We start from the raw sequence: 15,386 nt of genomic DNA, 5'->3' as shown, positions 1-15,386 counted from the left end.
GACACCTCACCAGATGCTGGCTTGGTCTCTCTGCCTACTGTGGCTAAGGAGGAGGGAGCTTCTTTCACTATGGTGGTGTGAAGGATGGCTGAGGTCTTGGACCTTCAGTTCTCTCAGTGGCAGTCAAGGTGAACATCTTGAAAGAAGTGCTTCAGCCGGGAGTCACCCTTTCCAAACCTTTTAATGAAGCCTTTACAGAGGCCTCGTCCAAGCCTTGCACAGGGGCAACTGTGCAAAGGATGGTTGCCCACCACCATCACCCCTTTCCTGGGGTCCCCAGTTTCACTGCCCAGCACCCCATCCCAGAAAGACTGGTGGTACAAGCCTTCACTTCTCCAATCAACCTTGGAACGTTCCCTACCACTCCACTGAATAGGGATATGATGAGGCTTAATAGCTTTGGCAAGAGGATGTTCTCTTCCACCAGCCTTGTGAACACTGACGCCTTTCGCACCGATATTCCCATGGGATCTGGGATTCGGTTGCACAAGTGCTGCTTATTGTCTCTAACGAGGCCTGAGCCAAACTCTCCCAAGGAGGGAACGTCTAAGGATCTGCTGTGGCAACCGATGGACTGCAAATGGATAAGTGGCAGGCCCCTTCCCTTTCCCCAGTCAGAGCTAACTTAGATGACTAAAGTGTCACTTATGTGATGGGTGGCCACCTGAGAGAAGTGGCGATCAGAGGACTTTGGTTTCTTGCGGAGTCCAGGCTCACATCAAACTGTTGGAGATTTGAGCGATTTGCTTGTCATTGAAAGCCATTCTTCCATTGATCAAAGGAAGGCTAGTGGTACTGCAACATACGAGTGAGTGGGATCTTGGACCCTTTGTCAAGAGGCTCTGCATCTCTGGCACAGCTGTAATGCCAGGGAATGTCACTGGTGGGTCAATGCCTGGTGGGCTCTGTGAATCCCAGCGCGGATTAATCCAGCTGAAGATGCCTAGCGGATCACAAATGGCATCTCCTTCCGGAGGTAATGTAAGGTCTCTTTCAAGAGCGGGGAGAGCTTTGATTAGATCTAGAAAACGTAATGTCACCAGTTTTGTGCAATGGAATTTCCAAGGAGATTCTTGCTCAAAGACGTCTTTCATCTTCAATGAGCTCTGACTTTCTGTACACCTCTCCACCTATTCACCTGCTCAGAGTTCTCAGGAATGACTGGGCGGGCTCTGGATTGGGCACTGAGAGTCTGGTTTTCCGAGCTGTTGAGCATGAGCATCAATCTCCCAATCAGGCAGCCCTTTTGGGAGCATCTTTGGAAGGTTGTAGCAGCAACAGGGGAGGGTCTTGCACCCAAACTTGCGCACCCTTGACCATAATGAGTTGAGCTTGAGAGGCAACAAGCTTTCAAACTTCGACCCACTCTCTGTGATGTTATTCTGGAAACCAAACATCCCTCCAGCAAGTCTGTAAATTCCTGCTGCTAGGATAGATTTGTGACATGGTGTGCTTTTAGAAAGATCAATCCTCTTTCCACAACTCTTTGTAAGGTTCTTCTGTTTGCTCTACGTTTGGCCAATTTATTTATCAGCCATTTCAGCAGTTTTGTGGTTGCCAGACCAATTTTCTTTGTTCACCTGTAGTGGCTAAGTTTCTCAAAGGCTCACAGCACATTTCCTCACAGGCCATTCCATATGCCCCAGTGAGATTTTAACCTTGCTTTGAATTTCTTAATGTCTACGCTCTCTGAGACCGTTACATCAGCCAGGAGAGTCAGCAAATTTCAAGCACTCTTGGTGCACCTTCCCAACACCACCTTCTATACGGACAAGATGGTACTCTGAACATGTTGCTCCTTCCTTCCAAAGGTTTTGACTCCCTTCCATGTAGGCCAGAACATCACCCTTATTTTCTCCACCTCACCCTTCTAAAGATGAGAGAGACTTCACAGTCTGGACCCTAAAAGAACATTGTTGTTCTACCTTGATTGAACAAAAGAGTTCTGGGAAATGATCAACTCTTCATCGGGTACATAGGAGCCAACAAAGGGAAGGCAGTGCAGAAATGGACCATCTCAAAATAAATAGTTCTCTGCATCAAGATCTACTGCTCATTGGCCAAGAAGCAACCACCTGAGGGTTGTGTGCTCATTCCTCCAGGGCCAATGCTGTGGCCCCTGTCTTAGCCTGTGGAGTCTTGGACATCTGTCAGGCAGCAAAGTTGGCATCTCTGCCAACATTTACTGAGCACTACTGTCTGGACAGTCAGATCCATCTTTACGGGCACTTTGCTCAGTTGGTCCTGAAGGGACCTGGGTTAAATTGGCTTTGCAGACCCACCTCCAGGGAGGCATTGGGTATCTATTCTCAGGTAAGGAATCTGCTGCTAGAAGTCTCCATCAAATGAACAAGTTACTTATCTTCTGTAAAGACTAACATGGTAGAGACTCTCTCTGCCCATAAATTCCTTACCTGTTCTTCTATCCTTCCTGCTCTGCAAGCTGATTACAGTGCAAGAGACACCCTTCTGAGGGCCTTAGTATTTCACACCAGTTGTCAGTACTTATTGTGGCTCTGCACTCCTTGTGTGGAAAGCAGCAAAAGTAACTGACAACAGCGCACCCAGGTGGTGCCTAAATAGGTAGCACACACAAAATCTCCGGCTTGAAAACTTTTTGATCCAGTCTAACACCTGTGAAATATTCTAAGGTAAGGAATCCATGGCCAGGTAGATTCTCTACCAGAGAAGGTGCTGCGTAAAGTAGGCAACTTGTTCATGAATCCCAGTTTCCATTCAGTGACCAAATTGTATGACCCTAGGCACACATTCCCTTGTTGTTTTTGAAATTCTAGACTATAATGTTGTTTTTTCTTTTTAATATTTAATGAGTTTTATCTAACAAAACGTCATCAAAACAACTGCAGCGGCCACTGTACAAACTTCTTTCCTTTCTCACCCCATCCCTGTCCTTATGTGAATCTAGGCTACATATAGAGTGTTAATTGTAACTTAATTGCATCTTAGCTCACAAACTGCATTGCTGGCAGGGAGTGGGGAATATATATGTTTCTAAGGTCAAGTTTGAAACTGTCACCCCCGATAAATGCCTCTCAATGCAGTGATTTTATATGATTTACGAAGGTGAAACACGTATGCATGTTAAATAGATACACTTTGTAGACTATAGATGAGCGGTTGCCATACTTTACATGTTTACTGCATGAATTAGATGAAAAGCATTGTCATGGCTTGACTCTACATATTAATTTGTTGGCTCGCCTCCTGTATTCTTAATAGACATACACTGTTATTTATCCTGCTCTCATAAACTATACCTTGTATACCTGTGTGTTGAGCATGATTTTACAATTCCTCCTATTAAATCAAGTCTCAATTTGACATTAAATTCCCTCTAGTCTCAGTGGCTCTTACGCACCTACTCTGTTGAATTTAATGGAGTAACCACTCTGGAAATCACTCACACAGCAGTTAGAATAAAGTATGAGATCTCTGTATCCCACCTTCATCAACCTTCCTGAAGCAACAGAGAGCGACAAAAGGGAATGCCATGTTTAGAAACTTCGTCACCTTGAAAAAAAGAAACTGCTGGTCCTTGACCTAAAACATTTGATTGTTACCTCTCCTTTTTTTTTCAAATGACCCTCCTCACTGTGCATGCTTCCTGTCTCTGAGCACAGCCTACTCTAAATCACATCCATGTGTGCCTAAATCTCTATTACTATATCTCTGCATATTGCCCACACCTCACTTCTAACGTCTCAATTTCTCCTCCTTTAAAAATCATACCCTTGCAACCTAACAATATCCAGTCTTCTTAAGGACATATACTAAGTCCACCAACCATCTGCATGAACTCACACCCCTAATGATCACAATTAAAACCTAATAATTCAATACACCACAAAGAAACTGGAGTGAATTCATTGAATGAATTCTTGGCAGCACACAATTCAAGTAAAGAAAAATAACCTGTGGATTAACCAGTAACCTGGGGTTCTGGCTCAGCATGTTGTCCAACATCAAGTGGTATAAGTGCTGCATATATGCAATTAAAAGGTCATTCAATTCAGTTTCGTATGTTCACCTAATATGCACTTCACTTCATGTTATAATGTCTTAGACCTGTATCTGTTAGGACCCTATCTTTAGGGGCGAACTTATGAAGGATATTATGTAATTGATATGGGAGGTGTGGTCCGAACGGGTATTGGGATATCATCAGCGAAGAGTAAAGATGTTATTTTCAAGCTCCGTGTGTGGTGTGATCTTGCATAGTACTGGGCTGGGGAGGACGCAATAAGTAGGGGATACATGCCCAAAGAACCAGAAGTGCTCTCCCTGAGAACCTGCACGAAATAGCAAGCTGCTTCTGTGTGCCACATGCACTCAAGCTGAAATGAAGAAACGTGCAGTTGATGGACGTGGAATGTAAGCGCCGCTCCAGCCCACAAGAGGCCTCATGGAGAAGTTGAAGGCCTGTTAAGGGAGCACTGTGTGGAAAAGCCAGCAAACACTTGCCAGCCAGGCTAAGAAAACAAGAGGGTGCTGTGCCACAACAGACCCATCGATCATACAAAGAAAAAGCTGAAGGCATTGACAACCAGGTGCAACATCAAAGGCAGTGACAGTCAGATATTAAGCTAGAAGGCAGTGACAATCAGGTACGCGAAGTGAACTCACTTATTGGTCATACAACCTCAAAATTAGTCAAGGTGATTCAAGAGTGAACACAAGAGTTGGGCTCACAAGGCAGTAGGTCCCCAGAGAAGCCGCCGAAAACAGAAGAAGTTGGCAGCCGATGGCCTATAGTACAACTCAAAAAGTCCAAGACTGTAAAGGCTCATTGTAGCTGCTGCAAGAGCCATGGAGTACGGTGCTGCCACTTATCTAAAACCCCTGGTGCCATTAAATACTGCCAAAAATCAGAATATCAGCAACATAGGATAGATTGAGACTTTTGATGATGCCCATGATGATGCAAATGATGAGAAAATCATTATATACTTAAAGAATCTTTCTGGTGAAGGAGTGAAAGAAGTGATAAAGAAACTCTCGCAAACTGAGACAATGTCTTCCCATCAAATCAAAGAAGCGTTGGGAGCCAAGTTCAACCCAATACCAGACGTTGACTATGAAAGGTCAATTTTCAATCAAGCGAGACAACAAGTTGGTGAAACGATGGATGAGCTTGATAAAAGACTTGATGTGTTCATCAAACATTGCAAATTCAGTGAATTTTATGATGAAGAAGCCATGATGATTGTTTATCAGACTTGTTCAGAAGATGCACCTTGCAAGAGACCCCCTTATAGAAAAGATATTGATGGCTGCTAGAGCTGTGAAATGAGCCGATCTGTAAGCTGCCAACATGGAAGCCTAAATGGAAAAAGATTAATCAGCACTTGTCATGAAGAGTAGGCACCAGCAACAAGCAGTTGCTCATAAGTTGACATCCTCAAATAAAGAAAGACTGTGGCCCTCATTTCAACCTTGGCACAAACCCGCCAGCCACATTACAACATCCCGCTGGGCCGGCGGGCGGAAACAGAGTTTGGCAGGGATGTGGGCCGTAACATTGCAGCCGGCTCCATTATGTGGAGTGCGGCAGGTGCAGCAGCACCCATCGCGCTGTCGTGATGGGACTGTGCCTGGGGGCCCCTGTACTGCCCATGCCAAGTGCATGGGCAGTGCAGGAGCCTCCAGGGGCCCCGTGAGTCCCCTTACCGCCAGCCTGTCCATGGCAGTGTCTACCGCCACGGACAGGCTGGCGGTAAGGGGAGTCAAAATCCCCAGGGCAGCGCTGCCCTGGCGGAATGTGACCGCCGGGACATCCATGGCGGTAAACTGCTGGTCCCGGCGGTGTGACCGCAGCGGTACCGCCGCGGTCATAATATGGCATTTTATACCACCAGACTGTTGGCGGTACGAACGCCACTTTAACCCTGGCAGTTGGTGACCGCCAGGGTTGAAATGAGGCCCTGTGTTTCCAATGTAGATTTTAATTTCCACACAAGAATAAATGCCTAGCCATCGGACAAACATGCAAAGGGTGCAGAAAGGAGAACCACTTCATAATCATCTGCAAGGCAAAAATAAAAAAACAAGTACATCACAGCAGGAGGAGAAGGTGGATGTCAGAATGTTCCAGAAGCAGTTTCCCCACACCCACAAAGACAAAAATTTACCTCATTTGCCCCATGTTGAAACTAAATGAAGTTGATCGCCATAAAGTTAATACTGCAAGAGTTCCTTGACATCACCATTGAGCGACAGTGAAAAGAGTAAAAGTGCATTGATCATAAATGAAGGAGAATAACATGCACAAGTGGGCCTTGCCACTTGCAAGGAAAATGAAAGAAGGGCAGAAACAAGTGAGCTGAGGAAGGAAAATAACTCGTATGGACATTGCCCCAAAATCAAACTGAAATTCAACAATTGGCCTGTCATTTTTGTAATCGCAAGTGGTGCATTGATCAACATCATGCCAGCTGAACAATTTCAGAGTCTGTTGCCTCTACCCTGACTCAAAAAATCAAGTACAAAGGTGTACACATGGGCTGCTTACAAACAGTTGAGGAGTCGAGGATCATTCATAGCGAACCAGCGGCACATGAAGGCCCCAATTCATGTCCTTCAAGGTACTCCATACAGTGAAGCATACTTACGATTACAACTGCTCTTGACATTGAGCTGATATCCATCTATTACAACCTAAATACGCAACTTGAACTTGTGAGTCGGTTCCTGTCACTGTTTCATGGTCTAGGAAGACTGAAAACAATGAAGGTGCAACTTCACATAAATGAAGACGTCATGCCTGTTGCACAGCATCACCGCAGGATAACATTTCACCTACAAGAAGCAGTTGAGAAGGAGTTAGAAGTTTTGCTGAAACATGACATTAGTGAGAACTCCACTGGTCTCACACCTTAACTGTCACCCATTGTGGTATAGCTGAAAAAGGGCAGTGGAGGTGCAGTGCGCATCCACTTGGATATGCGCCAAGTGAACAAAGCAATTGAGAGAGACACATCCTGGTCTACACATTGCAGATATGATCATGCAGTTGAATGGAGCCAAAGTTTTGTCCTGTCTTGATCTGAACAAGGGCTGCCATAGCTTGAGTTTTTCAACTCATGCTGGTTTATTTAGATACAAAAGGTTAAGCTTTGAAACATCATCTACTGCAGAAATATTCCAAGATGTCATACATAGGATTATTCAGCCTGTCACACATGCCGTTAATTACAGTGATGATATACTAGTAGTTGGTGCAACAAGGAAGGAGCATGACAAGGCCATCAACCTAGTGTGTCAAATACTTACAGATGCAGGCCTCACCTTAAATCCTGAAAAATGTGAATTTCAAAATAAAAAGCTGGAGTTCTTTGGACATGTATTTTCTGATGTAGACCTGACTTCTGATCCTCCTGATCCTGACATAGTATGAACACTACCTGCAACCAGCCCTCCATAGCATGTCACCATGGTACAGTCTTTCTTGGATATGGTCTGTTATTGTTCAAGATACATTTGTGACTTCATCACAGTGAGTGCCCCTTTGCGAGACCTGACAAAGAAAAATATCAAGTTCCTATGGTCTGCTGAATGTGACCACAGTGAAGAATATAAAATATGCAATTGAAAATGTGACTGAGCTGGCTTATTTTGATCCTAAGTTGCACACTGAGATAACTGTTGATGCAAACCCATGTGGTTGGGTGCAATCCTTGTTTACAATAGTGGACATCCGAATGCTCTGGGACACACTGTGGCATACGCAAGTTGATATTTGCCTGACGCAGAACTTGCCTATTCACAGCCAGAAAAGGAGAGTGTGGTGGTGGCATGGGCCTGTGAACATTTTCATGTTTTTTGTATGGAAAGCATTTTGCAATCATCACTGATCACCAGACGTTACTCACCATTTTTGGCAATCTGGAGGCCTAGATGTCTCCTTGCTCCAAGAGGTGGGGATTGCGTGTGCAAGAGTACTACTGTACAATTGTGCACAAGCCAGGCAGAAATCAGCACCCTGCTGAACATTTATCATGAGTATTTTTACAGCGGCATAATTCAATGTCAAAAACTGCTGAGGAGTACATCAACTACACTGTAAAGTTTAGCACATCTGCGACTCTGTCCATTGAGCAGATTATTGCAGCTACTAATGGTGATAAAGATGTGTGCCCTTAAAGACATTTTGGCAACCCAGTCCTGGAGACGGAATGTTTGACCCTTAAGAGATTAAGTCAAATTTTAAGAGAAATTACCATGTCCAAGATCAACAATTTGTTACTGAAGAAGGCATTGTGCTAGGGGGAGCTGTATTGTCAAACCTGTGAGTTTCAGATAACAAGTTATTGAACTCGCCCCTGAAGGCAATTGTGGCATTCTGGTCACCAAGAGGGCATTGAGAGATCGCTTGTGGTTCCCTTGCTTGGACAAGAAAGTCGAGAGGGAATTAAAGAAGTGCCATTTATGCAACTGCCTGTCTCCCAAGGTGACCCCAGCATCCCCTCACAATTTCTGATCTCCCTGCACATGCATGGGACAGAATCGCTGTTGACTTCTTTGCGCCTTTGACCAATAGCCATCACCTTATATTGATCATTGATAAACATTCCCTGTTTCCTCTGGTAGAAGACGTAATTCATAACCCATGACAAGTCACACTGAGCGACTGAATAACATCTTTGCAGTGTGGGGCATACCGGACATTCTCAAGTCTGACAATGGTCCACCCTTCAACAGCAAGGAGTTAAAGTAGTTTCTAGCCAGCCTTAAAATCAGACATCAGAAAAGCACACCTTTGTGGCCTTAAGCCAACGATGTAGACAGTGCTTAATTTGTCAATAAAAACGTGCCGATGACCAAAGCTCTCCTCTTAAACATGTGGCTGCTGCATTTAAATATGCAAGCATGGAATACTGAGACAGCTTAATCCTGAAGCCATCTCTGGCCTCTTCAATCCATTTAAAGCCACTTCCTGCCCCTTCAGCTCACTCGTGCAGCTTTCTGCTTTCTCCCACTGTGAAGTTTTTTCGTTTTTGTCTTCCTCCGTCTTTACCATATGTGTCTTTTGCTTGCAGTAAATGCTTGAGGCAGAAGAATAAGCGCCGGCCCTGAAAATAAAGTGCTGGTGCTCTGCACCGAAAGCAACAAGCACAAATTAAGCACTGGATGTAGAGGAACTATTTATGGGGTTCCTGAAACAGGTGATTCAACGTGCATTAATAGAGAGACTTGATCTGAGTCGTGCATTCTGCCAAGCCCCCTGTGCTTATCTGTCAACTCCTCATTCTACTACAGGCCAAAGTCCTGCCACTCGTTCGGGAGAGCCATGAAAAACAAATTCCTACAGGGGACAACTGAAGAAACTTCTCATCATGATGATGTTACTAGTGCTACTGATGCTGCTCGGAAGCATCAGATGAAGATTTATGCTGACCAACGTTGTCAAAGTCGAGGTGTTGAGTTCAGTGAGGGTTATTTGGTGCTCATCAAACAAAAGCGAGACAGATACCCCATTTGACATCGAACCTTTAAAAGTTGTGACATGAACGGGGTATATGATGACGGCCCGTCGTCCCAGCAAATCCGTCACAACTGACTCATACCACTTTAGACATCTGTCTCGTCGATCATCAGTCCCTACCGATTCAGAGAAAACTGCCCCACCTGAAAACTCTGATCCAACATTCAACCCTTTACCCTTGGGTCCCACCCTGGGTACAGCTCAACTACCTCATACCTTCGGTCTGGCCGAACTGTGCGACCACCTAAATGACTGATGAAAGAAATATGATGCTGTTATTTGTTCTTGTCTTTTGTTTGTGTCTTTTTATTTAAGAAGGGTAAGATGTAGTGTCTTAGAACTGTATGAGTTAGGACCCCCTATTTAGGGGTGTGCTTATGAAGCACATTACATAATTGATATGGCTGGTGCCAGGCTTTAGTCCTAACGGTGATTGAGATAACATGAGTTAGTTACATGTTGTATGCCGAAGAGTAGAGATGTTAATTCTGAGCTCCGTGTGTGGTGTGTTCTAATGCATGTTACTGGGCTGGGGAGGATGTGACAGATGTGTACTAAGAACACATGTCCTAAGCTAGCAACATTCACTGTGTGACTTTAGAAATTGTATGGGTAATACATTAAGCAGGTATCTTACTTGCATATTGTATATGATAGAATACCTAGCACACAATTGTTATGTGGGTGATTCACCCAAGTTGTAGTTCGGATAAAACTTGAAAGTTACACATGGTTTCTGCATATTGCACAAGAAAAGAAATTGCTGTTCTGCCCATACAATGTCCAAGTTGGTAACATAAAATATGAAGAACTATTAATGCTGAATTTGTACTAATGAATATTCATGTATTCTGAGTGTTGAATCTGCATAGGAAATGAGTTAACGTAGAGAAATAATACACACATTTGAAAATGTGCCTATTTGAGTGACCAGAAATAATCACAAAGTGTACTTAGTAACAGCTTACTAATGTAAAATGTTGGGCTCATGTTTGGATTAATGGAGTAATATGTCATATTAAAGGTCATGTATTTTGTATTTGCTTTATTAATCATAGGCCTTAATTTAGTGAGGTCTTGGGCACAGTTGCAAGGATTCATATCAAAGGTCATGATGTGTGGAAATTAAGGACTCCTATGAATATTGATGTTATTGCTTGTCACTGCTATTGATTTGTATTGGTACGGAGTCTCATGGTGGGAACTATTTTAAGTGCAGTCAAAAGGTCCACCGAAGCTCTAACAAGTCCCCTTATAAACTAATGATAAATAACCAAATAAGGTCAGGTGCGCTAACAGAACCTAACCCATAATGTGTCACTAAGCTAATATGTCCACGTCTCAGAACTTAACTTGACTGTACCACCAACATACCCACATTTATTTACTGGTAGTATTAATGTTTTGAAGGGTGCAACCCTTCTGCTAGAAGTTCTACTGCGTGTTAAAAATGCTTTACCTACACTAAATACAATCTATGAAGTTTTCAGGGATGGCTGAAGAAATTGACACAGTGTACAAAAAGATATGTACAAAATAGGAAAGAAGTAGTCACAGAATATATCAAGTTTTCCGACTCTGTCGTTGGATCATAAACTCTATACACTGCATGGGGTACAGGCATGGAGGATTAGCAAAATAGGTGTAAGTCTCTAAAATATCCCTCATATCCATAGCAACAAAAATGTTTTATATAAACTAAACAAGGAATTGTAGGTGACTACTCCTACGTGGTATGCATACATTAGGCACAGGCAGCAGTTTACTCTGTGAATCTAGCTGCCGCAATTCATCTACTGCTCCAGAAAGAGCTGAAGACTCATATTTTCCAAGAACAGCACATCTCAACACCATAAATAGCCCCACCACCTGAACTCATCTGTCACTTTCCTATATATAAATGTTTTTGTCACTGGCCTGTACACCACTCATTTGTACTATGTACAACAAGTGCATCCTAGCCCCTTCATCAGATACTCGAGTAATATATCGATTACTCTTTCTGTTGAGGAAAACCGATGGCTACAATTCAAAAGGTGGAGGACTGATGTAATTAATGAGATTTCTGGTATTGTGCTTTATCTTTTAAAAAGCATATTGTCTAGTATTCTTAGTTATTGGTAAATGAGTGTAACAAAGATGTGAATGTACAACAATGACAAAAAGGATTGAATGTATTCTAAATCTGCTGATTTCTTCTTTTCTTTTTTTTTTTTTTTAACGGGAAAGAGAATTTCTATTTCCAGGAAGGAGCACTTGATGCTCTTCTTTGCGGAAACAGCAGCGACGCTGGGTAAGTCATGAGAGTTATTTTTAAATGTTTAACAGTGCCTTTCCAAAGCAAAATAAACTTTCTGGTGGGTTTTTTAAGGATTGGGAAAACGAAAACTTGTGCTAAAGGAAAAATGTACATGATCTCATTTACGCTGTACACTGTCAACTGATAGTTAATCTGTGAAGAACCAATCGCATGTCACACAGCATGAAATGTGAATCGTCATTCCTTCCAGACTGTTTGAGAAACCAGTCTGGCCTGTCTCCTATTTAGTTGTGGATTAGAGACAGGTATAACCGTCTCGCCAGCTTCATGTGTCTCCCCCCCTCCAAAAACAAATCATAATATAAGTATGCCTATACATGTGTATATAAACCTGTTCTATGTTATGTTATGTTTGTAAGGCTGTTCTGGAAATCTTTGCTTCAATTTCCACTTTTATTTACTTTTGAGTATATTTTTGAGGTGTGTTATCTTTGCCTTTTTGATTTTTTGCAAATCTTCACACACCACCCGTAGAAGGCGGCATTCTCAAATGATATTGCTCTTGACGTTAAATGATTGTTGCATATATTTTGCCAAAACATAAATACAAAGTAATTGAAGGCTTGTCATGGCCAGATGTGAGAGATTTGACTTTTAGTTGAAGTGGATGGAAGTCCTCTTCAAGTAATAATGGCACTTTTCTTTACCAGGTCCAGTTAGGTAAATAATTTAAACCTGATCTCAACACTTGAGGCACGGGGACCTCGAAGTATTATGTAAACATTTATCAGTACCAACACAGTTAAAAAGAAGAAAACACACCACAGTAACTATACCATTCTAATTTATAAAAATAGAAAAAATGTTAAGTAACAAATGGACACCAGAACAACAAAAACCTGATGTAGGAAAATAGAGATATGTTTTTTTGAATTTTTTGATGTTTCTAGCACCAAAAAGCACCAATCACGGTTAGCTGGTCGCACTGGACCAGGTCAAAGCCAAACGTTATGCCAGCCATGCTAGTGGAAACTTTACCTTCTGACTTAGTTGTTTTTCTGGAAAAAAGTTATTTTTGATGAGGTTGTATCTGGTCGGGGTGCAGGCGGGATACGAAGACAGGCTCGCTGATGGCAGCCATCTGAAGTGCAGTACCTTAGTGGGAGCCTCGGATCGGAAAGAATTTAAAGGCTCTCAACATCAACAGCAGGAAAATTCTAAGCATGCGAATTCTGAAGTCTGGGCCCAGGAAGGTGCAGCAGCTGAAAGTGTGCAGCTCAGCATTAGTCCAGGTGAAGTTCTTTATGTTGGGAAGTGGAAATCTTTCTGGAAGTAAGTATCCTCTCAGTGGGGTAAGCCAGCAACTTGAGTCCGATTGTCAGTTCAGCCGTCGACGGCGGTCCGATGGTAGCCTCTGTTTTTTAGCTTTTAAGTGTCCATTCTTGCAATTTTCAAGAGGAATATATTACTCCCTAACACCAGCCAAGGGTCCAGGACCTTGTGGGCACCACTTGGGAGCAAGGGCTCAATCTCCTAGAAGGCATGAGCAGGGTCCAGGGCATATTCAGTTGGAATTGGTCAACTGAACTCAGCAAAGTTGAGGGGTTCTTGCAGCTTGTGTGTTCATGGAGCTGAACAGGCAACTATCCAATTAGCTCATTGTGTCCAGTCTTCTGTGTTGGGTACAAGTGTGGAGCAAGTCTAGCCCTTGGGTTTTCTCTTCACAGGTGCTTCAGCAGGTGCATACTTCTTCTGTTTCCCACAATTCCAGAGGTGCTCTGAAAGAGGTGCTCAGATGTACACGTTTTGTGCCTGCCAGTAGCTTCTGGAAAGGGCAGACTCCGTGGGTTATGAGGAACATGTTTCCAGCGGAAACCCTACCCAGTATGACATAATTTCTTGTTGCTTTAGCCCTAGGCAATCCCACAGTACCCTGCTTTGCCAAAATCCAACAAGGCAATTCTTTCCTCCCCTGGTCACAACCCTTGGCACACCCCTGAGATGTGTCTAGGAAATAAGAAATTTCCCCTGCAAACCAGTTCTGGAACAGCTTTCCCTGTCCCTCATGGGATTTGTGCCACTCTGGCTACTTGGACAATGGCAGGCCTATGTTTGAGTTACATCTGTCTGTGACAGGGGATGCACCTTTGAAGCTTGTGCACTTTGTGGGACCTCCCCCAGGCCATCCTGTCAGGCAAAGGTCACACCTCCTCCAGCCAAGGTTCTTTTGTTTCCCTTCCTGTGAGCCATTCGTATCTCCTTACAAGGGGCCAAGAGGTTCCCAGGTGGCAGTAACTCAGAAAAAGGTTACTGGAGGCTTCATGAAGGAAAATGCCAACTTGTAATTTTCAAAATAGTAATTTAAAATCCGACTTAACCATTGATTGGATTTTAAATTACTGTTAGTTTAAATCCTTGAACAATTGTTCAAGCAAAGTTAAGTTATGCATTATAAGGTGTTGTAACGTAAAATGCTTTTCTATGGGCAAGTCAGCCTTATCACAGTGAAAAATAACTTGGGGGGGTTTCATTGACAGCCTTACCACAGTGAAAAACAACTTTGTGGATTTTTCATTGGCAAAGTAAGTAAAACATAAGTACACCTCCATCTTTTTTAATACCATGCACCCTGTCCTGTGGGCATTTAGGGCATGCTGCAGGGGTGACCTATTTGTATTAAAAAGGAAGATGTAGGCCTGGCAAAAACTTTATTTTGTCAGGTCAAATATGCAGTTTTAGAACTGCAGACTCAGGCAGCTGGGGCAGGCCTGAACATGCTTTGCTTTGTCACTTTAGTAGTGCTGCAATAGATCCTGCAGTCCACTAGGTACATTTAACTTACTGGTCCAGGGTACAAGATACTCTGGATGTATAGGAAAGGTGCCAAGTAGGATGTGTGACTAATGCAACAAGTTCTTTGGGTCATTGCACATGCACTGGGGCCTGGCTAGCAGGATCCTAGAGTACAGGTTTAAAAGCCAAAAGTATCAGTCCAAACAATGGAGTTTGGGTGGTTGATCATTCAAAAGCAGACATTTTCCTAAACCAGACATATTGTTTATTTAATGCTTGTTTTATTTTTTTGGACTGTCGTTAAAAGTATAACAAACTGCAGGGGAAAATGGAAATTCAGTTTCTAGACGTTTGACTGGAGGAGAAAAACAAATTAAAACTAAAGTCACAAATAGACTGAAAGCTGCACTGCTTCATTGCATAGCTAGATATCAAATTATCAAAGTCCATCTGTCAAATATTTATGCTGATTTCTTAAAATGTCAATCCACATATGCCTGGCAAATTCAAGGTCAACTAAGGGAGACCTGTTTTACATTGCATCAACAAAAATGTTGTCAACATCCTGGGCCAAGAATTCGGAAAATCTGAAAAATAATAGAATTCTGGAATTCATGATGTATTTCTTCACCATGCCCAATAAAAGGCATAAGAACAGATACACATGCTATTTTTTTTTTTTTTTAAAAGGCCTCTTAGTGGTGACCCGTAGCAGGATGATGTATGAGCTGTTCTATGACGAGTATTAAGAGCCCATAAATAATAAGCATTCTGATCATGGATCAATTGAGGTGGAAGCATTCTTTGAGGAATATATGATGGAACAACGCA

The 15,386-nt window shown here is 42.9% G+C and overlaps 1 protein-coding gene across 1 annotated transcript in view; it reads left to right on the top strand.

Moving 5' to 3' along the window:
* SCN4A (sodium voltage-gated channel alpha subunit 4) overlaps positions 1 to 15,386 on the top strand; it is a 1,135,018-nt gene that overhangs the window by 516,958 nt on the left and 602,674 nt on the right. Inside the window, exon 8 of the mRNA XM_069238085.1 lies at positions 11,732 to 11,795. Coding sequence (XP_069094186.1) covers positions 11,732 to 11,795 — 64 coding nt within the window. The remainder of the gene's footprint in view (positions 1 to 11,731; positions 11,796 to 15,386) is intronic.

This window comes from Pleurodeles waltl, chromosome 6 (genome assembly GCF_031143425.1).
Source record: "Pleurodeles waltl isolate 20211129_DDA chromosome 6, aPleWal1.hap1.20221129, whole genome shotgun sequence".
NCBI classification, from domain to species: Eukaryota; Metazoa; Chordata; class Amphibia; order Caudata; family Salamandridae; genus Pleurodeles; species Pleurodeles waltl.
Note: the sequence above shows the minus strand (reverse complement) of the source record. Positions and strands in the feature narration are given on the sequence as shown.